General features: G+C 35.5%; 1 protein-coding gene across 2 annotated transcripts in view; it reads right to left on the bottom strand.

Moving 5' to 3' along the window:
• Positions 1-23,416, bottom strand: part of KDM7A (lysine demethylase 7A) — a 68,017-nt gene that overhangs the window by 24,201 nt on the left and 20,400 nt on the right. For both annotated transcript variants that reach the window (XM_080346348.1, XM_080346349.1), the window contains exons 2-10: positions 16,798-16,883; positions 11,909-12,026; positions 10,878-11,038; positions 9,081-9,222; positions 8,658-8,844; positions 7,804-7,966; positions 4,396-4,483; positions 3,562-3,668; positions 354-445 (exon numbers count right to left, since the gene is read on the bottom strand). In XM_080346348.1, coding sequence (XP_080202474.1) covers positions 354-445; positions 3,562-3,668; positions 4,396-4,483; positions 7,804-7,966; positions 8,658-8,844; positions 9,081-9,222; positions 10,878-11,038; positions 11,909-12,026; positions 16,798-16,883 — 1,144 coding nt within the window. The remainder of the gene's footprint in view (positions 1-353; positions 446-3,561; positions 3,669-4,395; positions 4,484-7,803; positions 7,967-8,657; positions 8,845-9,080; positions 9,223-10,877; positions 11,039-11,908; positions 12,027-16,797; positions 16,884-23,416) is intronic.

Below are 23,416 nucleotides of genomic sequence, written 5' to 3'. Positions count from 1 at the left end.
CATAACCTCAGACTAGGATGAATCAACTATATAAACAGATTTGTTAGAAAAAAGCCGCACCTTATCAGCTTATCCTCTAGAACTCTTATCCCATCCTGAGGAGAAACAAGATTCTACTTCGATCAGCTACAATACAAGAGCTTATTAATTGGTCTAAAAAGACTTTATTAGCATCACAGAATACAAAGTTGTCATGATGATTCTTTCACAGGTCAACAGTACATACTCTCCATAGAGTCTTTCAGTATTCGTTAACAGATAAAAGTAATCTTAAACTTTAAAAGGGCATAGACTTTCACTTCTATATCAAAGCAGAGCTCACCAAAATAGGAAAAAAAATCTCTTATACTTACTTCTTTTTTCATCCACAATTTTAAAGCAGAAAGTAAAGCCTTCACTCCTTGCACTAAGTAGCTTGGAGGCTGGAAACCGTCTTCCCTCAGTTCTAAAAAGGATACAGATACCAATTTAGAAACTCGCTAATAGTGAAAACAATAGAATGATACCTACCCTTCAGCCAATGAAGTTGTCATTGGTGCAACAGCACAAAAATGGAAAAAGCATGCAAGCAAATGAAACATGACACCCTGTATTTGTGTGTAAACTGCAACAAAACAAAACAAAACAAAAAGGCAGCCTAAAGTGATTCTACTACTTTTTTTTTTTTTTTACTAATTTCTGGGTGAAGTAGGGGTCTTTTACAACATACTAAAGTTCAATCAGAATAAAACAGACCTAAAATACAGAACAAGAGAAAACCTATTTTAAAAAAGAAATCACTTCTATTTCATTCAGAAATATTTTAGTCAAAGCAGACCAGAAGGATGTGGGATGTATCTCTAGATTAGAATTCTTATTGCTTATGTCCATACATACAGCAAATGGTTCATATTAGCACACTTCTACTTCCAAAACATTTTCCGTCACCCTTCCAAATATCACAATTCTTCCCCAGTTTACATCATTTTTCCCCCAAAAATCAAAGGGGACAGGGAGTGAAACCACTGCTACAGAAGCTGCTCTTCTTAAGAAAGCTAGTGCTCTCAAGTGATTGCAATTCCTTTTCTATTTTCTCTTTTCCTTCATGGGGGAAAAAAAGAAGGAAAAAGACAAACCCTCCATGAACAGTCAAAAGTCGATTGCAACTTCTCCCCATGTTCCTGACAAATACTTCCACTTATCAAGAGCAAATGGACCAACACTTGAACTATTTGGCTCATTTTATTTCCTTAAAAGAGTACAATAATAAACCTCTATTCTTATGGATAACGGATTAGTCTGCTAGCAGAAAAAGGAAAGTTCTGTTACTAAACAGCTATTCTTCCCTCCAAGATACCTCTTATTTGTTAAAAGGTACTAGCTGCCCACTAGCTGACTCAGTTGCTAAAATTTTGGCAATACAATGCAGCACCACAGGCTGGCTTTTTTTAGCTGCAATAGAAAAGACTGCATGAGTAATCAAATTTAATGAGTATCAGATAGATAAACAAGTTACCTATTCTGCAGCTCCAAGAAATATGAAGAAAAATAGTTTAGGTGAATGCCACAACACTTATATAATAAAACACTTCTTGCTAATGAAAAGACAAAATCAGAGTGTTTATGACCCTCTTATTATTTAAAAAAAACAACAACAAAACAAACAAACAACAAAAAACAAACCAAACAAGACGCACAGAAAGATACACTGTGCCAATTTTGCTTATTGACCTGAATGTCACATGAAGTGCTGCTAACAACCATGTACTCAACATTTTACAGATTGGTCATCGTGGTTATCTTTCACAACTGAACTGCTATCATCCCTTATTTGTAAAGCAAATTATTTTGATTGTTAAAAATCTAAGTTGCATGAGTCTTGATGCCAAAGCCCAACACGATCTTCACTCTAGCCACAGAAACCTCAATTTTTATTTTTTTGATGGATTTTAATGATCATAGCATTGTTCTGCAACAAAATATCTGCTAACCTATAGATTAAAAATAATATGAGAGTAAGGTTCATACCCCTGCTCTAATACACAAGAGGCTCCTAGTCTATGTACTCAAGGAGTCATGGGATAAAAAGAAGAGGAGGGGAATGGACACAGAACACAACTCACAGTTAGCTGGAGTATATAGAAACATACATCCCACTGCTTTTCCAGCAGGAATACAGCTCCTATATCTTCTGACAAGTTTGTAAAATTTAAATAAACAGGAGTGAGACCAATCAAGGCAAACTTTCAAGAAGAAAATACTCCTTTTTGGAAGGAAAAGCTTTCTGCAAGTATGTTCTATTTGATAAGATTTCTGAGTTGCTTTAGGTTCATTCAGAAAGTTTAAATGCTCATTTAAGAAACAAGGGTTGTTCAACACCTTCATTTGCTGAAAAAAAATAGAATAACTGTGATTATTTACGTATTAGAAAAATGGTTACGTGAGATTCTGATCTCTTCAAAAGCAGAATCTGAATTCAGCTTTGAAGGTTGATTTCTCTCCTTTGAAATACATCATTTGGAATATGACATTTACTATTAATAATAAGATTAAATAGAGCAGGCAGAGGGAAAGATATTTGAGAAGGCAAAGCCAGACAGGCACTCTCTCAAGCTCAATTATATGTGATCACAGATTTAGAAATTACAGGACTAGATGAGGAAGTTTGGAAAGGATTGGCACCTGTCATGAGCAGGAGCTTTTTGAGATGTCTATTGATAAGCACGGATATAAATGATTTGACACAGCTCATAAGAACTGATGCATCTTTCCCACAAAAGCCCTCACAGACACCTTCCCCTTCACAAAAAAGAGCAGAAGACAATAGGTAGTTTGATTGTCTGAAAAGGTCAAAGAAAATTGTCAAAGTGCAAAAAACGTCTTCTCTCAGCTGCAAAGGCACCAAGAAGAAACTCACAGACACAAATCAGTGGGATCGTTTAGAGTCATTTGCTGAAAGCAGAAGAGAAAGGCTATCGAAGGGTACCCATAGATATGGAAGAAGCCCAGATGAAAAACTGATGCCATTGAAATAAGTTTTCTATCTTCCTTAACAATGTCTTTTCAGATAATGGCAAATTAATCCTATTTGGCTGGTAGCATAACTGCACTGCGTCAGGATTTCAGATACTCTGTCTTGACAATCTAGAATATTTTCATTGATCACGTACATCATCAGCATTGGATGAAAACCACAAATAAAATAGTTCAAAGGTTGCAGCAGCATGCTACAAAGCGTTAGTTACATGCATCAGCAATTGCTCTAATCTTTCTGCACTGCGAAAGTTACCCTAAAAACCTTAAATCGTCAAAGTAATTTTCAGAAAGTTCATTTACTAAAACCAAGAACTGCTGGATCTAAAACTGTTGCAGTGCAACATTCACTAAAATCTGGTTAAAAAGTAGTATGACAAAAATAATATCAATAAAATAAAATAAAATTAAATTAAATTAAGTCTGGTTTCCCATCTTAAAAAGTTTCCTCAGTTCTCACAACAGCAGGATAATTTTCTTCACTATCAATGAAAAGAAAAAAAATAGAAGTGGATACAGGTATATCTCTTAAAACAAAACAAGGATTACCTTTCAATGTTTCCAGTAAGTTTTTGGCCACAAACCAACAGATGGCTTCAAAAAAAGGAAATTTAAAAAGATCTGGGGTTTTTAGCCTCTTCTCCATTTCGTAACACCTGAATAAATTGAAATATTACAAAAAATTAATGTTTTAATTATCAAATTAATTATTCAAATATGTAATCAAATAGACACAATGTCCAAAATAAAATAAAATAACCATAGCCATGATAAATAAAAGAAGTCAAGTATCACATAGTTAAATCCCAACAAGACCACAGACAAGATTGAACTCTGGTCTCATCCAGGCTCTGACCTTATCAAGTTTGACTGCGGCACTTCTAAGAATAAAGTTGGACTTCATAAAACTAGGATACAAACCCAATGTGTGATCTTTTAACAGATGGAATTTTATCAGGATTCCACTGTAATAAATAAAAACAATATGTTTAGAAGACAGCTTCACATCTTGGACAAAAACTAAATACAGCTGCCCTTAGAGCAATGCTGACTTGAGGACACTCATTTCAACTCAGTGTCACACACCTGGGCTTGCTCAGTTTTGTTTTACTTACTTAGACTAATCTCCAAAGTAGAGTTTTTCTTTTATTTTTTTTTTCTTCTATTCACTTAAATTTTTGCATAGTCTTCATTTTGCTTTTGAAACAAACTTCGAAGAAGTGAAATAAGAGTATGTACTTGATACAGTCTAACTGAAAATGCCACTATTGTCTGTTTGAGAGCCTGTACCTATTTGATTCTGGTTAAGAGCATGAAGAAAAGTATCTATTAAAAGAATATCCTACTCAACAAGGAAAAGGTACAGGAAGGGCTGGGACTAACCTGAGCTGCATGCCAATATTGAGGTTGTGCAAAAAGTTTCCTCCAAAAGCCATACAATCCTGAGATGTGAGCACAGCATGAATCCAGCCTGAAATGACAGATTCTGAAACTTAATATATACACATAAATGATTCTAAAACTGTTTTTAAATACATATAGAAGTAAAAACTCTGTACCTGGAGAGAGAAAATCAAATTTGTATTCTGTGCTGTGAAACAGTAATTTAAAGTTTAGCAACATGTAAATTACAGCGTTTCAGGTATCTAGTGGAACTATAGCTTTCTGAAGGATTTAGGATTAAAACATTTTTTACTAGAGGTGGAGGAAGGGGATGCAAGACCGTCAGTGATTTTTCATGTAAAAATTCCGAGAGGTTTTCCCTCCAGTCAACAAAAATAACCAAGTAAGGAGGGAAAAAAACATAACGAACAAAAGATAAAGTCATAAAAATAAAATAGAAATTATATTACTTTCAATATTTACATGTTGCTTAAAGTAACTGTGCTGTTTCCTCAACATAAAATGTCATTTAGCAATACTGAAGTTTCTCTAATAAGAATTCAGAAGTAGTTCCACTAATTAGAAACATAGTCATCGTAATCCCAGTGAAATTATGATCATTTTTAAAATCCAGTCTAGGCACTCTTACTGTATAAATTTGTCACATAATTGAAATATTGTCCTTGTGAATTCCACTATTCAACATGGCAAAGCATGGCCAGCATTATGCTATCAATCCAGCTGATTACTACTGGATAATTTCAAGTAAGTACACAAAAGAACACAATACATTAGCTTCCTGATTAAAAATAATTACCTTTAAAATTTATACAGTGCAGCCTTAGTGTTAATAAACTACAAATAGAGTTTCCTATTTCAAGATTTTTCTTCTGATTTTGCATGCATACACATAATCTTCTGAGAGAAGATGAGTTGGCCACACATTTACAGCTTACTTCATGGCTTCACTAAATGTAGGCAAGATGTACAATCACAGGAAACTCCTCAACTTGAGGCAAGATCAGACTAGATCACAAGGAACTATGTATTGCAAACTAGTATTAAATCTATGCCCTAATTCAGCTCAGAATAACTGGTTCTAGTTGTGGTAGCACACGTAAAAAGACTTGAAACCTAGCAACAACGCTAAGGAACACACCTGCTATGTAGTCTGGGAAGGAAGCAAGTTACAGAATGGTGTATGAGAGAACACAGAACACAGTGGCAGATGCAACTTATAGGGTTTTTTTCAATTAATATTAAACATTGATCAGTTTTACTTCTTTTCTTTGAGAAGTGCAGCGCAACAAAGGTTGCCTTGTATTACCAGCCGCATTTTATATTTGTTAATACGTTTGCACTTTTTCACTCTTATCATCACAGTAGATGAGTACCTCCAGCTCTCCAAGGAATAATTGTATTTCAGTCCTTTAAACACACATCTCCCCAGATGCTTACAAAACTAACAACAAAGTCTGCTCACTATTGCATCAGCACCAGGATTTTTATGGCACAGCTGTATCAATTAAAGGATTTCATTTTTTTATATTCCTACTTGCTATTTTTATGCTTTAGTTTTGATCAAGGTCTATGCAACAAGGCAAGAAAATCTGGTGTAGGCCACACAGAATATTTTTAATAATGTTTGAATAACTCTCAAGAGGCTCCCAGTAGGTGCTATTCATCTGCATGCAAGATTAATTTTAAATCAGAAGTCTACTCTGAACATATTTCAGAGATTATAAGATAATTATGGCATCCACTAGCACCAGCGCAAGCAGGATCAGAAGTGGTTTTCAGTAGAGATCAGGGGATTTTTAAACCCTTCAATCAGTCTAACAGAACTTCCCATTTTTTAAACACGTGTCTTGAAACCTGGTTTAATTTATTGGTTCTTACACTATACTTCATCATATGTATATGAATGCATACGTATATACACATATTAACATTAAAAAGTATCATTTTATGTGTATTTACACACAAATACATGTATACATTAGAAACTATCATTGTATGATACTTTTCTTTTTGGGCTGAGTATAGCAAGACCTCAGATTCAGCTGATTACTAGGAAAGCAATAACCCTTTTCAAAGATCTGTGGGTCGCAGTAAAGTTCTTCATTCTGTAATTCTGCATTCTTTGCTCATAGATGTATAACCTTTCACTTAGAAAAATGGAAAATTAATGTATTCTCTTGCCAAAAATATATGGATTTTAAAAGCTCTGGGTGTTCAGGAAAGTTAAATGCATATATAGCTCCTCACCATATAGTATTTATTCTGCACAATGAACTAGAACAGTAAATGCTAAACCTCACAGGTAGAGAACTGGGCTGTGAGAAAAATGTAGTTGTCTGTCTAGGAAGTCCATGCAAAATAAGGTACTGAATTCAGGGCTTATTCCAGAAGTAGACTTGCGCACTGTTTTCCTTCTCTGTGTATTTAAAGCTTCCTCCCCCCAAAAAGGGAAGATAGTACCCAGCATAGACTTTTCATAATAAAATACTAAAATATAAATATATATATATATATATATATATATGGATGGGCAGGATAAGTGAAAATACAAAAAGTAACTTGCGCTCAACTTTACTGGTAAAATATGGATTGATTTATTAAAGACTTCTAAGTTTGCAAAGTTTGATTGTCTTGGTGTTTCTCCTTTCTTAAAAATGTACTGTAATTTATCAGATGCTATTAGGTGACAGCTACATGAAATGTTGTTAAGGAAAACCAGAAAAGACTATGCCTTTGCATCATTCTTGAAATGAAGCTGTTGAAATAAATTTATGAACTCTACTGTTTTGTAAGCTGTATCTATAAACATCCTTTCACTTTTAGTGAAAGGAATTAACACATTAATTGAATTGTGTATTCTTCAATTTTATTTAGGGACACTTTTGTTTTGATTCAGAGAATCTCCACAAGCTCCACCACAGTTTAGATTTCCTGCTGACAAACATAAGCCCACCCACCCAACATTTATCTTCAATCCTCTAGCCTACAGCATAAGAATTTTATGCAAGGTTTTTGTAATAATTTTGTCTAGTAGGTCTTGAAATATTTAAAAGCTGCAAAAAAACCCCTGTATGATAAAATTAATAATTTGGTCTGGATATCTATCAAATGCTGAACAATGTGTCTTCTATGAATTTGAACTATTTTCTTGATACTCAAATCAGGCTTTAATTTGTTGACTTATTGTGTAATAAACACCCCTTCTTTCCCTGATAACTGTTACTACTATCAGGTAATCTAAAAAGCCAATAACTTCTTTTGAAAATTTAAATTTCTAGATTTTGTATTATTCTCTCTTGTCCAAAATGTTATGTGAAACCAAAAGTTGATAACACAATCTCAGGTGATCAAATATGCTAAGTCCTAGTAATTAGGGTAAAATCTTACCTGTTGGAACAAATAAAGTGTGTCCTTGCTTCACAACACACTTGTAACATTTGTCAACCTTGTCCCCAAAATATACTTCACTCTGGGTGACAGATGAACTCCAAGACTCATACAGAGCCAAATTTTCATCAGTAGGCTTGATCAAATAGAATATCTTCTCACCCTATTAAACAAAACAAAACAAACAAACATAATCAAATAAATAAATTAATGTCTCCTGAAGGCACACTACAACCTCAGGCTCATTCCTGAAAAAGTAACAGATTGATCCAAATTGTAAATATTCCATATTTCCACTGTGAAACACTGGGGCTTCCTAGACCCAGTGTTTCACAACTGTAAGCAAACAGAAGATCAGTCAATAGTACACTAACCAGTTGGTCTCTTGTGATGTAAAAGAAACAAACAAGTCAACCAAAACTTTTAATTGGAGTATAAAAAATTTCCAGCTTTTATTAGCTATTTATGGATATGCGCACACAAGCCAAATGAGAAAACACTTTGCCTTTTCCATTATGTATACAAGGTCAAAGTTTGCAAGAAGAATAAAAAGTTGAGTATGCCAATGACTTTCATTCAATTCATTTTTCATACTAAAACCTCACTACATCACCTACCAGTCTACTAAAATGATCAGTTATCCAATTACAGTCTGGAAGTCATCAACAGCAGGCTAAAATAAAAGCATATAAATGCAACACCAATAATCAGTAATTTACTTTCAAGGTGGCTTTCTAAGCACAAAATTCCATGTAGGTGATAATTCTAAAAAGGCGATACTGCCATAGAAGAAAGCTGCACACTGAATAAATTTTGTTTCACGTGAACTGTCATAAATCAAGGAGCCTTCATACCCAGAGGACGTGGTACCAAACTGATGTTCCTCCAAAATCAATATGAAAATCAGTATAGCTGTCCTGGACGCCCATCAAGCAATACTTCTGAACAAAAGGCTTAGGGAAGACAGAATCATCTGGCCAATAATTTTCCACCCATGAAAGCTTTCTGGCAATGTCTGGTACTTCCACTAATTCAGACATCCTTTTAAAACAAACAAACAAAAAAGAACCATAAATATAATCAATAGTAAGCATATATATTTTTAAGTGACAGCTTTAAATTTTTGTTTCCTACAAATTTATTACTGCATTACATCATTGTCTACAGAAAATACGCAGCTTCCTATCTTTCCCACTATGGACATTATACTCCTACACACACTGTTCAACTTAGTGAAAACCACTTCCTACATTCAAGGAACTGAAGTCAATACTCACTTTGTGTCCGAGAATTCCAGGCTGATGACATTCAATACTTTTGGTCGGTCAGGATTTGTGAAATATTTAATATAATTATGGAGCTTCATTTTACTGTCTGCTTGTCTTGCTACATCTATTACATCTATCACTTTGTCGCCACCTGTGAAACAAACAGCCAGTCAAGATGTTTAAGAGAAATTTAACCTTTTTCCAGCCTTTATCAAAACATTTCTGCACAAAAACTCCACTACTATCGGTATTCTTTCGCAACAGAGACAGATCAGTATAAACCTACTTTTTATTAGGTCTAACTTTAATTGCAACAATCAGCTAAAGACAGAACTGAAAACACTCTGAAAATAAATCCTCTTTCCTGTGGCTAACCAAAAAGAAAAAGAGCAGTATAGAATGACTGCAACTGGTTTTTGGTTTTGGTGGTTTTTTGGTTGTGTTTTTTGTTTTTTTTTAAAGGGTTTGGGGTTGCAATTGGAAAGACTAGCATAGAGAATGTTATCAAAGATCTATTCCTCACTTTTACTATTAATCATCACCACAGCACTTGAATATTTAACACAATGACCACTAAGAAGTCTTTACAAATAATAAACACTACTGCTTGCAGTTTGTATTTCCTAGCAAACTGCACTAAATTTATGCCATAACTGGTAAGTTTTAACTTTAAAAACTATGTAGGCACCGTTTCACAAATGTTCTACAAGCCTACCCTCACCTTCTTTATACACACGCATAACTTTTAAGCACACAGTAATTTCACTGAATAATTGTCACGAGGGTGCTTCAGTTATGAAGACAACAAGGAGTGGTTTACATACCACCTATTTTAAAGTGACACATCTGTATAACTAGACAAGCAAGAAGCAACCTTTAGCCAACATTGTAACAGTAATTGGTTTATGTCCATTTAGTTATACAAGCGTCAAATCTGCCAATTAATTTTGGAATTCTTGAATGTATTTAGATGTACATTATAACCATAATTACTTGTATCAAAATAATTACACTTTCAAGTAGAACACATTACTCTTTATAATCATAACAGTAACAACATTCCATATACTACATATTTCCTCTATTCTCGTGCCACTGTAAGATGCTGATAGGCAGAAAACCTACTTTCAGCAAAGATCGTTATATTAGGTCATCACAAGAACACAGACAAGGCCATATACAGACTTCTCAGCTGTACTATATGTTACAGGAAATGTCGCACTCTGATGGGCTGAGTCTCCATTTCTCTGTACTGATCACTTACATGAAGTTGAAACAATTACAGACTGCCAACAGACCTGATAAGAAATAAATAAATGGTCTTTGGGAAGCTCTAGTTCTCCTGCCAAAGGGAGCCAAGGTGGGAAAATTTCCAGGAAGAAACATTTAATTCAGGAATGGCAATTTACTGAGTCCAAAACAGTAAGTTTTGCAATATCCTAACCAATACTTAAACTTGATTGATCGTAAGAGTGATTCATTCAATTCTGAAAGAGAACAATCTTTGAAGTCTTTATTACTTTAAAACTCAGCATTCCATGTTTAGCTTGCACCAAAATTAACATGTTTAAAAGTCAAAAAGTAAGGCTGTACTCCTACCACATATCTAACCCACACTAAAAAAAATACCGAAACAACACAACCACACAAAATCATAGCTTTCATTTTACTATCTGCTAGTCTTCTGGATAGAAGTCACTTAATTTGGAATACATATTTAGCACCCTGGAAGCTCTTACAATCATGTAAATATTTGTTTTACTTTACAGACAGCATCCTTTGTAAGTACTTCAGAGCGACTCTTACCTACATAGCGTTCCACATCTAAAACGGAGAAGGTTGGTGGAGGAAGCCTGAGCCCCAGACCATCTAATTTAGGAACCATAATGGGAACATCAAACCCATGTTTCTCCAAGTATCTTTGTGTCAGTTGGCTTCCATGCATTTTCAAAATGACTTCATCAGCACTGGCAGAAAGCAATAAGAGAACATTATTAGAGAAGCATCCTTCAAGTACTACTGAAAAAAAGTATGTCACGGTTTGGGGGGGGAAAGATGGGAATAGCTACATTTGAATGCAAAAGAAGTGGACACAGTACTATTAAGCATTTAACTAAAAAATGAAAAATATTACCTAAACCAGCAAGGAAATGTTTACTGTCATGCATAATCTGGGAACTCATAGTCTTTCTGTAAGACTGAACACAGTAACTTAAGAGGATGGGGAAAAGGAATTCTCAGAGAAGGCATTGAAGCACATTTTGTTAACAAACTCCTTTAAAGAATTTTAAGTCATTATGTTTCAGTGAGATACCAAATCACAGACAGCTCAGGATGACAGTACACCATGTTTCTCCACTTTCCTCTAAAGCATGTGAGAATGGAAAGACTACCAGCTCATCTAAATGTTCTGTGTTATATGGAATTTAACTGAGGACTATACCTGGACTAGAGACATAGACAGATAATATTCTGAGAGTTCAGGCACAAAGAAGAAAAACAAAACCCAACCATTCATGCTATTGCCCCTACTCCCCCCCAAAAAAACAAACAAAGCCCCAAAGCCCCAAAAACTCAACCCCCCCCCCACCATCCTGTAGCAGTCTTGACAGACAACATATCCCAGTGCAAAACTGAGCAGGGGAAGTTACTGCATTAAAAGGCAAATGTATCCAACTGAAACAGGGATGGGATGAAGGGGGGACTCTAAAGGGGGAGGAAGTCATCGTTGAGCTTCATTTTCTGAAACAGAGAAATGTCAGTCGCTTCCTCTAAGACACTCAGCCAACAACATTTCTCCATTTTTTTCACTGAAATGTGTGAGTAAGCTTCTGTACCTTGGGAAAGAGCGAGCCCGCAGCTGTTTAACAAAGGTCCGTGTTCCAGCCTGCACCGGTTTGGAACCATCATCCAACTCCGTGTAATCATGTCTGTGCCAGTTCCTCCTCTTCTTCACTACAAGTTTCAGAAGGATTAAACTTTGAATTGGTTAAATCAGATGGCTCAGATTAACAGTCGCCCCATCAGTGAGCCAGACGTGCCTCAATTACATTACTATGATTTACGAACCTTACTGTTTATGCAGGTGACACTCTACCTATCTACAATGAACAAAATCTTCAGGACACCTGACAGTAATTCTGTATACTTCTATAGCTCCCTCTACGTGAGAATCTCAGTGCACGTTATACACAATGACTTAAGGCTCCATAACCAGTGCAGCACAAGTAAACTGCAACAGCCTGAAAGCTGTCCAAATTCTAAAAGTCAGCAACAAAACTAGAAATAGAACTTTAATTTCCTAAAGTTCAGACTATTTTTTTAATAAACAGAGAATCGCACCTCTTCAAGGTCCACAGACTTCATTTTATTTATTAACACAGAATTAAGATGATCTAATCTCATTGTGCTATCTCACCACACGAGCAGAACTCATATCCAGTCTGATAATACTACTACTATTCACTACCACATGCTGTCCAAAACCAAACGAACTTTATTTTATCTACTGCTTATGTGTCCGTAACAGTTTTGGGCACAAACCGTTTCGGGCAGGTGTGATCTTTACTATGCAAGCACAGTACATATGATAGAAGCATTGCAGACCAAAAAAATCAACTTCTGAATTGTCTGAAACTTTAATGCACTGTTACAATTTCTTAGTAAAGCACAAAGGACAAATTAATGTTCTAATGCAATTTGGGGAATGGGAAACTGATAGTTCAATGGCAACTAAACTGCAGTTTTAACCGTTTCCTATACTTTAAGGGGTGAGAAAAATTATAAACTTATAAACTAGACACTCAACACAAAACTATTATGTTGGTCTCCAGATGACAAATGACAGACTAATAAATGAGGAAAAAAAAATCATAGTATCATAGAATGGTTTGGATTGGAAGGAAACTTTAAAGATCACCTGGTTCAACTTCCCCTGCCACGGGCAGAGACACCTTTCACTAGACCAGGTTGCTCAAAGCTGCATCCAACCTGATCTGGGAATGCTTCCAGGGATGGGGCATTCCCAGCTACTCTGGGCAGCCTGTTCCAGTGCCTCAATACCCTCATAGTAGAGAATTTCTTCCTTATATCCAAGCTAAACCTATCCTCTTTCAATTTAAAACTGTTCTCTCTTCTTCTGTCACTACACGTCTTGGTAAAAAAGTTGTCTTGTTTCTTATTAGCACGCTTTATATATTGAAAGGCTGTATTTTAAAACATCTTAAACTATATGCAGCCTCCCTATTTGATTTTCTTTGCCTCAAGTGAAGCAGAGGCCAAGTTGACTTATAACATCATGGTGAACCTACTGCCTGCCTTCACATTTTCATTATTTCATTACATTATTTCATAATGGATATTCCATTAATTCATCTTAATCAACCACTTATTTTGTTTCTTCATTTATAAAGAAGACAAGCTTACTGCTTTGATATGAAGCCCTCGGTTGTATCATCTATCTTTTAGTAGAATGCATTTCGGAGCATTTTCTGTCTATACAAATAAACGCGCATCTCTTGCCCTCAAACATTTAATAGGCTGGGAAGCCCCATTAACTTCCCAAGAGGTGCCTGAGCAAGAAGGACAGCCATCTCAACATCTGGGAAAGAAAGTCCAACAGTGCTCAACTTGCTACCTTTGTATTGACTTACCAGCAGATCCTGTGCCACAATAAGAAACATACTGTGCTTACAGCACTTTTTAGGTTGCATTTCAGTTTTTCAAAAAAAAAGCCAGACTCTGCTTCCCAGCTTTAGATATTTGCTACCAGAAGGCTGCCTCAAGAAGGATTACTGAGACCAGATCTATAATTTAACAACTAATATTAAGCAGAAATTTATTTATATCTGCTGAGGAAACACAGAAGAGGGAATAAGCTAATGTCAACACAAGTGGTATTATACAGGTATATACAAAACAGCCTGCAATGCAAATATGATACCCAGCTAAACAACTGTCTCAATACAAATTTGAACTTTATGGAAGAGCTCATCAAGTCTACTAAAGTCATGATACACTCAAAATCTAAGAAAGAGTCCTTGCAATACAGAAAACACAGCTAACAGTAACAGGAAGATAAGGATTTAAGAGGGAAAACAAAGAAAAAAAAGAGTGGCTCCTAAAAACAAACAAACAAACAACAAACCACAAACCTGCTTCTCCAAGGGAAAAAAAAAAAAAAGTTACATATCTAGGAATAACTGAAATCTTCTAGTCATTACACATAAGAGGTAATTATTCCTATTGATGAGCTGCTTTCTACAGAAGTGACAAAATGTACCCTTCAGAAGACATTTAAGAGAAGACACTGGTATTTATAGCTCTTTGCTAACCTGAAAACCAGTGCTGAAGAGCTTGCTTAATGTGCCAACTATCCAAACACAGTAAAACTTCATAAATAATGAAGCCAGGTTTATTAGGTTTTCAAAGCTATTTTCTCAGTCATAAATAATAATACAAGAAATTAGTGGCTAATACTAATTTGCAAGAGTAGTTTCTCATAAATTCACTGCTGTTATAACAGCTCATTAAAACTGTAAGACGATACAGCTGCTTAAGAGATTTTATAGCACAACACCAACTTTAAAAAATCTGTCCTTCCAGCACTTAAAAACTAGAAATTGAAGTTCTTCTTTTGCTTTACTTAGTACTTGGCAACACACGTTAACACTCCATAAGTACAAGAACACTGAAGAACAGAGAAAAGGAGTGAAAACTTTTCTGCTTACATATCTCTTAATTCTAGAGCTTTTATAACCCCTTAGAACATCACAATAACAGTTGCATGAAAAATAATTTAACTGAATGGTCCTCATACTAAAATTCAAATAAAAAAAAAAACCCAAACAACTACATTAGTTGAAATGCGCATATAAAAACCTCCCTCTCCATCACCCCAAACTAGTGGAAGGATCTAGTGTTCACCCTTGCAGTTTCTGAAAACTGAGGCACAACCCACTGCGACAATACTAAAAATTTTGAGAAGTACACAGCAAATCACAGAATACCACTTCTAAGGTCTCATATTGTCAGCTCAGACCAAACATTGGCATTACTACAGTTAAAAAAAAACAAAACAAAACAAAAAAGCACACACAGATGGGAAGGTATTTACAGAATCTGAAAAGGTAAAACCAAGAAAGCAATGTCCTTACAACCACAGTCCTGTTAACACTTACTGTACCAGCTGCTCTCTTAAAACTCTGGATTCTAGAGTCTGGTGACAGACCTGACTCTCAGAATTCATGCAAATAAAGCACATTCAGACTCAAGGATCACTGAGAAAACTTTGACAATAACATAATATGAAGACTCTAACCCAAATAAGCTAAGAAAACTCCATAGTGTATTACTATTTGTTAAAACTGCTCTCTTTTTTTTAATTATTTAGGATTTTAGGATAAATTATTTAGCATTTTACACACATTGTTGCTTACTAAAGGTCTTTCTTTTTGTTTCAAATACAAGAAGAAATTGATTGGTTAATTTCATCTTTACATCCAAATATAAAGTAGCTTTCTTTTCATTATTGCAACTTTTACATAATTAATTGTGTAGGATACTGACAGTAACTATTTGGTAGTATGAAGTAGGTGTTTCTTGTATATTTTCAGTAAATGTTTTGCACTATTATTTGATTAGATAGGATTATATACACAACTGCCTGCTAAAATGACAGATATACTTGCCTTCTTAAATCAAATAGCTGATTTTTTGTCTCTTTCAAAACTCTCTTAGAAAAAGGGATTTTAGAATATGAAGCTGTAATTTTTTTTTATTTTTTTTTTTTTACTTAAACACATCATTTCTTATGATTGAAGCACTCTGGAGCATTGCTGCAACACCTGAAGCCACATGACATTATCAGTCTCTCTAAACACTAAAGCAAAAAGAGCCCAAACCACAAACTATCATAGATTGGATTCTGACAGCTTAGTGGAGAACAATTAATGAAATTCCATGTGAAGACATATTTCAACATATCACCTCTGCTTGGGTTGATATGTGGTGTGTCTGAAGCTTCTACTAAATCTAGATTATCTACTTACTTGAGGCAATCTGAATCAATAAGGATAATTTTTACCACGGACTGTCTTTTTGAAAAGACTTCCAACAAAAAAATCAGTCTTCTCTCACTCCCAAATTGCTTCAGGTGAGACAGAGCTCACACCAGTGCTAGGAGCCTCTGCTTTACAAGAAAGGCAGGCATCACAGTGAAGCATACTAGTTCTCCCAAATCAAGAAGAGAAAAGTTTCAAATTTACTAGTTTATTATTTTGAAAGTCTGATATGATACTCCTTCTACTCCTCCTCCTAGTCCCTCTATTCCACAGAAACAACAGGCAGAAAGGTTACTTTTTTGTTCATTTGGGGTTTGGGTTTGTTTGTTTGTTTTAAAACGATGATTCCCTAATTTTCATTTTCTCACTCTCTGTCAAGTCCAGATTGTTTTCTTCTAGTTCTAAGCACTCTGATTTATCTAATTTACCGTGGTGGTTTATATTTATCCTATCTGCATCTCCATATCAAGGAACCTTTCAGGATGGTTTGTTTTGTTTTGGGTTTGTTTGTTTGTTTGTATCAGATCAGAGTTAGTCATGTAGAACCAATATCTTCTAAATAATCAAGCTCATCTTCAATGGTCTTTTGAACAGTCTTTTTCAATTGTACATGGAAAGAAAGTATGCTGAAAGTGTAAAATAAAATCTGAACAACCTGTACTTACTTAGAGAAGGTCCATGGAGAATTGCACAGTTGGGACAATGGTATAGATCGATGTCAACAGCATGGTGCTCCTCTACCCCAACGCAGCTGGAATAATATTTTTAAAATGCTTGTGAGAAAACATGCAAGTTGTATTTTTCAAGATAAAAAAATAATTAAATTTTAACTTTTTACTAGAACATGCTTAGTCTACAAAATTGTAATGAGGTATCACATGATCTTAACTACCGGGTTGCCACATACATTTTAGAGTAGTAATTTATTACTTAACAGAGAATGCCATTAAAAAAAAAAATCATAAAAAAGGAAACAAGAATCAAATTTATTTAAAAATGACTCCACAATATATACCATTACCCCTCATTCCCCCAAAAAGCTTTGATCCTAATTATAGGAAACAGTTCATGCAAAATCATTCAAGCAATTTTCCTTATAAAAGTTGCTACTTCAAAAAAACAAAAACAAAACTGAAGTCCACTTGCAGCCAATTTACAGAAGATATCACAGCTTTTTTTCTTTCTCTTTTTTTTTCGGTCGTTGTTCTTGTTGTTGGTTGGTTGGTTCCCTCCCAGCCCTCTGCAAAAAGTACATAACTGACTCCTGCCCCCCAAAACAAACCAATGAAGGAAACTTCAATTTTCTTCCTGAAATCTTTACACTACAAGAGCTAGTTTTGCAAGTTACACAAGTGACCACACAAAAAATTTCATAGAAGTGTTTCTGTTTTAAAATAGCTAGAAGTATTTCAAAGAGCACTTGAGAGATGTGATGTTTTCCCAGTGCACATTTTTTGCCAGATATGTCAAAGTGGGATTAAAGTTGATCTTCGTAACAGTCATGACAAAGTATCTACGCTGCTGTATATCTAAAGAACACAATTTTAAAGTCAAAATGAAGTATATTTTCTTAGAAGTTGAAACACTAGTGGTTAACTGAAGAAGATGTGCTTTTGCACAAAGTTCTCAAAAAAAAAAAAAGTAACCCATATTTGCTGGTAGAATCTGAATCCTAGCAGAGTTCTTTCTCTCAGAACTTCATAGACATTTATAAAATTGCTGACTTTATAATACAGAACCGAGACTACAACACTGAACGTTTACACCAAAATTAGTTTTTTATATTCAATGCTTTCTAGTAACAAGAGAACTTGAACACTACTGCATTCAGATAACCCGTTTCATATCAAAAGTGTAATGACAGCTTAAACACTAACACTTTGAAATGACCCACCTACAAGAAGTCTTTTCCCTAGCAGCCTAGTGCCAAAGCTGCTGGCACGCTCCAGCGAGTGTCAGTACATGCTGCCAAAACAATATTCTAAATAGCCAAGCATTCAAAGCGCACCAATGAGCAAATCAAATCTGAAACTGAGGAGCACCTCCCATGTAACTATCACTGACAAGTACACCATTCTGAATCCTTTGTTAACAGATTCAGCTGGTTCTTCCACATCTCCATTCACTACACACCACATGAAATTTAAAGATTATAGAGCTTTTTATATACATACTATTTTAAAATCTAAATACAAAAACTCAGCTGCCACAGTTCATCCCAATTCTTGCAATATTTAGTATCTGCTTTAAGAACACAGCTCCATGAATTGTTATCACATGAAAATTCAGCTGACATATAAACAAAAAAGCAAGCAGAAGCAGTCTTTAAAAATGCATGTCCCATTTCCTTCTGCTTGTGCTCTCTCTCTTTTTATAGAATCAATGAGTGACTCATAATCCTATGTATTGTAAGAAAAATGTTTTAAAATGTACACTGTAAAAGCCCCAAATGAGCAGGCTGGTTTTATACATCCTTAGGAATCCCATTCTGATTTTTGAACAGCTAAAGATGTTCATTTTGGACTGTATCTTGATCAAGTTTGCACATTTATTCAATGAAATACAGTGCTCCATGGGAAAACTTCACTTAGTCCCTTTCCTTTTTCTTTGTATTTATTTGATAAATTCATCATCACCCCAATCAGATTACTTTGCTAACAGTAAGAACTTTGCATCAAAGTACAGTAAAAATACCTTCGACAACTGTTTGTCATATTCTGTTAAAGAATGTTGCTTTTATTGTCTCTTATAGAATGTACAAATAGCCTGATAATAAGGCAGAAATTCTGTCAAATACTGAACACTTTCTCAGATTTGATTAATTCCATAACCTTTCATGAAGGCACGTGGGGCTTTGTGTACAGAGAGAGCAGCCAACATAAAAATGGTATTAGAATCTCACAGCTGGAACAGCCATTCAACAAAGAAGGTAAGATTTTTGGGCTACTATTTATGCTCTAAACTCAGAACTAACTGGAAAGACAACACACTAACTGGGAGATACTGGAAGCGAATCTAGTAGCAGATACCTGACTGACACAAAGGGCAAACGAAGCATCAGCACCTGCAAGAACAAGCATTGCCAAGGATGCCACAGAGCATATCAATCACATCCAGCACCTTTACAAGTCACTTTCCTCAGTCCCTTTCTCCCAAGTACACAGACAAATCTGACATTAATCATCCTAGCTACCAGCAATCAATCAATTACTGTGTTAAGTGCAACTTCAGATCTCAAGCATCAAAGCAAGGTCACCAAGATGTTGCAGAGAGCCTGGAAAGCATTAACATACTCAAAAACAGTAACACTCTCAATCCACTGATTTTTTCCTGAATGAAATATCATTATTATCCTTCACCTTGCCACCCATTTGGGTTGAAATTTCTTTAGTATATATTACCTAGTTTCTGAATTGCTTATCTCCTGCAGGGAGGTTGTACATTAATCCTCAGGAATGGTTAAATGTTTACAGGATTACAAAATATAAAATATGACTAACAACAATCATCATCTCTAGGAGGCTATACTAAAGCACATCTCTAATTATCTTTATGAAGGTGAAAGGCCTCAACAGGCCCAATTTTACTTGAAATGGTTCTAGAAGCAGTAGCACAGTAGAAAACTTTAGCAAAAAATAGACTCCATTATATCAGTCTCTGAGTGGTGAGACTTTCATAACTTCCCCGAGGTGTCTAGTGTCAAGGCAAGGTCAGCAAGAGGTGGTAGAACTGGGCAGCACTAGGTTTTTTCACATACAAGAACATGCCCATCTCTGGCAACTGAAAAAATCCCTTGCTACTCAAAGCTCAAGGAACCAATTCTCCAGACTTAAGTCTAACCAGAAGGTGAATGTTTTTTTTATTTAATCTCAACTTTCCATTTGATTATTACATTTTTAACAATGTAAAAGGAGCAGGTATAAATCAAAAACTATCAGAAGAGGACTATCTAATAGCAATAGATAGCAATGGACCTCTGCTTTTCTGGAAATAAGGCTTCTTTCACAGGGAAAAAAAGAAATCCTCCAGAGGCTGTTCTCTACTGTAGTATTGCTATTAATTTCGAATTTAAGAGATGAATAGAGATCATTCAGCATGACAGATTCAAGAACTATTTCACAACTATGCTGGAATGCCTGATACAAGGAGTTTGCAAAAGTCAAAAACATTTAAAGGAGGCGTTATTCCTGAAGACTGCACGGCTGTACATCATAAGCCGCACAAGGCACCTGGCACCTCTTCTTCCCTACAGCAGCACAATGTTCTGAACAAGTATTGGATCCACGTCAGTCAGCACACAGGCTGCTGTACCTTCCACATCTAATACCTGCCTGTTCTCAATCCAGTCTGGCTTTTCCCTACTTCTAATGTATTCAAGCATGACCACAACGTTTAGAGATTGCTTAACTGCCTCTGTTGGTATGACTGAAAGAATGATGGTTTAAGAAAAAACCCAAAGCACTCTTGATTCAAGGCCTTATTTCCAGTGTACTCAAAGGGACATGGCTACTTGAAAAGCTATTTCATCTTATTAAAACAAGTAGTGCATATGCTCTACCATTAAATAACATTCCAAGTATAAAAGGAAATGATTACACACATAGCACTAGAAAAGTCAAGATATGAGTAAAGTTTGGATGCCCATTTTCCCAATTTAATTGTCACAGCTGAAAAGACTAACAGGCCAGATTATCAACTGTCAGAAAGATATTCCTAAATAGGAGATTTCTGAGCTTTTCAGCAGACAAGGCACACTGAAAATAAATTTTGAAAACTGAGAGATGTAAGCAATTATCAATGATCTAATAAAAGGTCTGCAGAAAACAGATGGAACATCCTCAACATGATAAACATGAGTAAAGCTGAAAAAATGAGAAGCTGGGTTGTACATCCTCTCAGATTCTGTATTCTGTTCCTTTCCCCTATCACCTCAATTCTATAAGCACCTTTTGCCCCCTCTTCCAGCAGGAAGTGGAAAACAACCTAACAGACTCTTCTTTCTAGATTGTAATTCACAACAAGTTTCCCACAGTAGCTTCCCTTTGACTCTCAATGCAAGCGTGACACTTTGTGCTTAAAAGCTTCACCTAGTAGATAAGGGAAGTGACACGTGAACATCTACTACTTGAACAGATATTGTCAGACAGATACTATTTTACAATTAGATATTGATTTATAGCTCAAAATTGAGTCAAAGAGTTTTTTTTTAAGTCTCCTACCTTCTTCTTGGGAGACACAAAGTTCAGGCCCAAAGACCTCTTGGTTTTCCAGTCTGACTTGAACAGCCTGACTTTTTTGCTGTCATTGTGCAGCAAAAATGCACGTTCAGCAGTCTTGCTAGCATGTTTAATTAGGCATCATTTCCAAGCTACATAATTACTGAAAATTACATTTTCTAAGATTCCCCTGTATTCTCCCTGAATAAACACTATGGCCAATGTTCTCTTTCATTCTCTGCTATCCTGTTTCTGAATAAGAACTCCACATATCCTCTTCTTCAGTTCACCCCTGCATCAGCACCCACAATCTTTCCCTGCTATGCCTCAAACAGCACTGCAGGTTGTATCCAGTAAAAGGAGGAAAAAAAAAAAAAAAATAGGCAGATGTATTGACATCCAGTAGGAAGAGGTTAACAAAAATCCTAGAATGGTGGAAAAATACAATAGATAGTAGAGCATGTTCCCTGTTATTAGGAATACAGGGCTACAGACAATTACTAGGGGAATAGGCAGGTTCCCTATTAACTCACACCCACTAGATGACAGAGTACATCCCCAAAAATACTTCTTCAATTTCCAGTTATCCACAGAACAGCTGAGAAGATACACAGACAGTGAGTCCCTACTGAATGAGGAAAGGAATAAGTACATTCTAGAGGCAGCAAAAATTCATTAGTAACAGGAGAGTCATAATTGTCCGAAAACAGAAGTCACTACTGCAGGGTACAGTTTCACATTATACTAAACCAAGTGTAGTTGTTGCTGATGAAAAAAAGGTCCAACCCTCCTTCCTCAGGCTGCCTGACCATGGATTTCCACTGGTCTCTCACCAGAACTAAACCATCAGGCAGCCACAGGACAAGTCAGTTCAACAAGCTGACCCAAAGGAAAAAAATTAATCACCACTCAGCTCACTTTTTTAGATATGCTTTAGAATAGATTCCTACACATAGAAAATAAATAACGTTACATGTTACAGTTCTATGCAGTAATTTACCCAATATATGTTATTTCCAAGACACGATAATTGAGAACATTGTTATTTCATCTCTACACTATTTTGTCTTTCTAAAAATGATTGCTGAACAATAGCAAAGAGATGTCTGTTTAGTAATCTTATGACAACAATATACACGTATATAGAAAAAGACTGATGCTTGCCTTTCTAGCATCAGGTCTTATTACTGAATGTCAAATCATCACAGATGAGAGATATTTCTATCAGTATACTGAACAAATAACTCTGTAAGGAGTAGGCAAGTATTAAACTTTTCCGTTTACCTGTAACAAGGTCTGCAGTTGCTACTTTCAGTCAATTCTCTTTGAGCGCAACAAACCCCAAAACACTAGTTATTGTCAAAATTAAATAGCAAGCTTGCAAGTTATGCAAAGGACAGCTTCTCCTACCCCATCCCAACAACGCAAAGAAAAGCATGGGGTAGGAAGTCAATCCGGCAAATTTTAAGGAACTCTGGTTAGTCATTTAATTCAAGCCTATTCTTTCCAAGTGCGAAGAGGATGCCAAGTAGGCAATATTTACAGGTTAAAACAATGGAAGTACTAAAGATGTCAGTGCCACAACCAAATAGCCACATCTGTCACTCATTCAGGGACAATATTAAGCTACTTAATTAGGAATAGAAAGACAAAGTCATAGTATGACAATACTGTTGACTGACCACATACCATCCCGTAGCATAAAAACAGCTAAAAAAAGTTTATTTGAGAGTCTAAAACTTATAATAAATGTAGTAAGATTTAAAAACCTGAGCCTCAAGTGGCAGTCAGATTTTTTTTTTTTACCCTCTGTTCAAAATGCATGGAGTTACACCAAAGTAATTAAATTGATCGAAAAACTGAAAGTGCAAGGAGTGACCAGTTATCTCTTAATCTTACCATGATAAGCCTGGTAACAATTCTGGAATCATATTGCTAGTACTTTTAGGCATACAATTATTTACTTTCTCAATTAAACTATTTTAAATTTACATATAAAGTTACAAACTTCTATGCACCAGATGTAGAACCACAGTGCCTTAAAACAAACAACAGAAGAAAAAAAAAT

Source organism: Nesoenas mayeri (assembly GCF_963082525.1).
Source record: "Nesoenas mayeri genome assembly, chromosome: 1".
Taxonomy (NCBI): domain Eukaryota; kingdom Metazoa; phylum Chordata; class Aves; order Columbiformes; family Columbidae; genus Nesoenas; species Nesoenas mayeri.
This window is presented reverse-complemented; position numbering and strand designations above follow the sequence as displayed.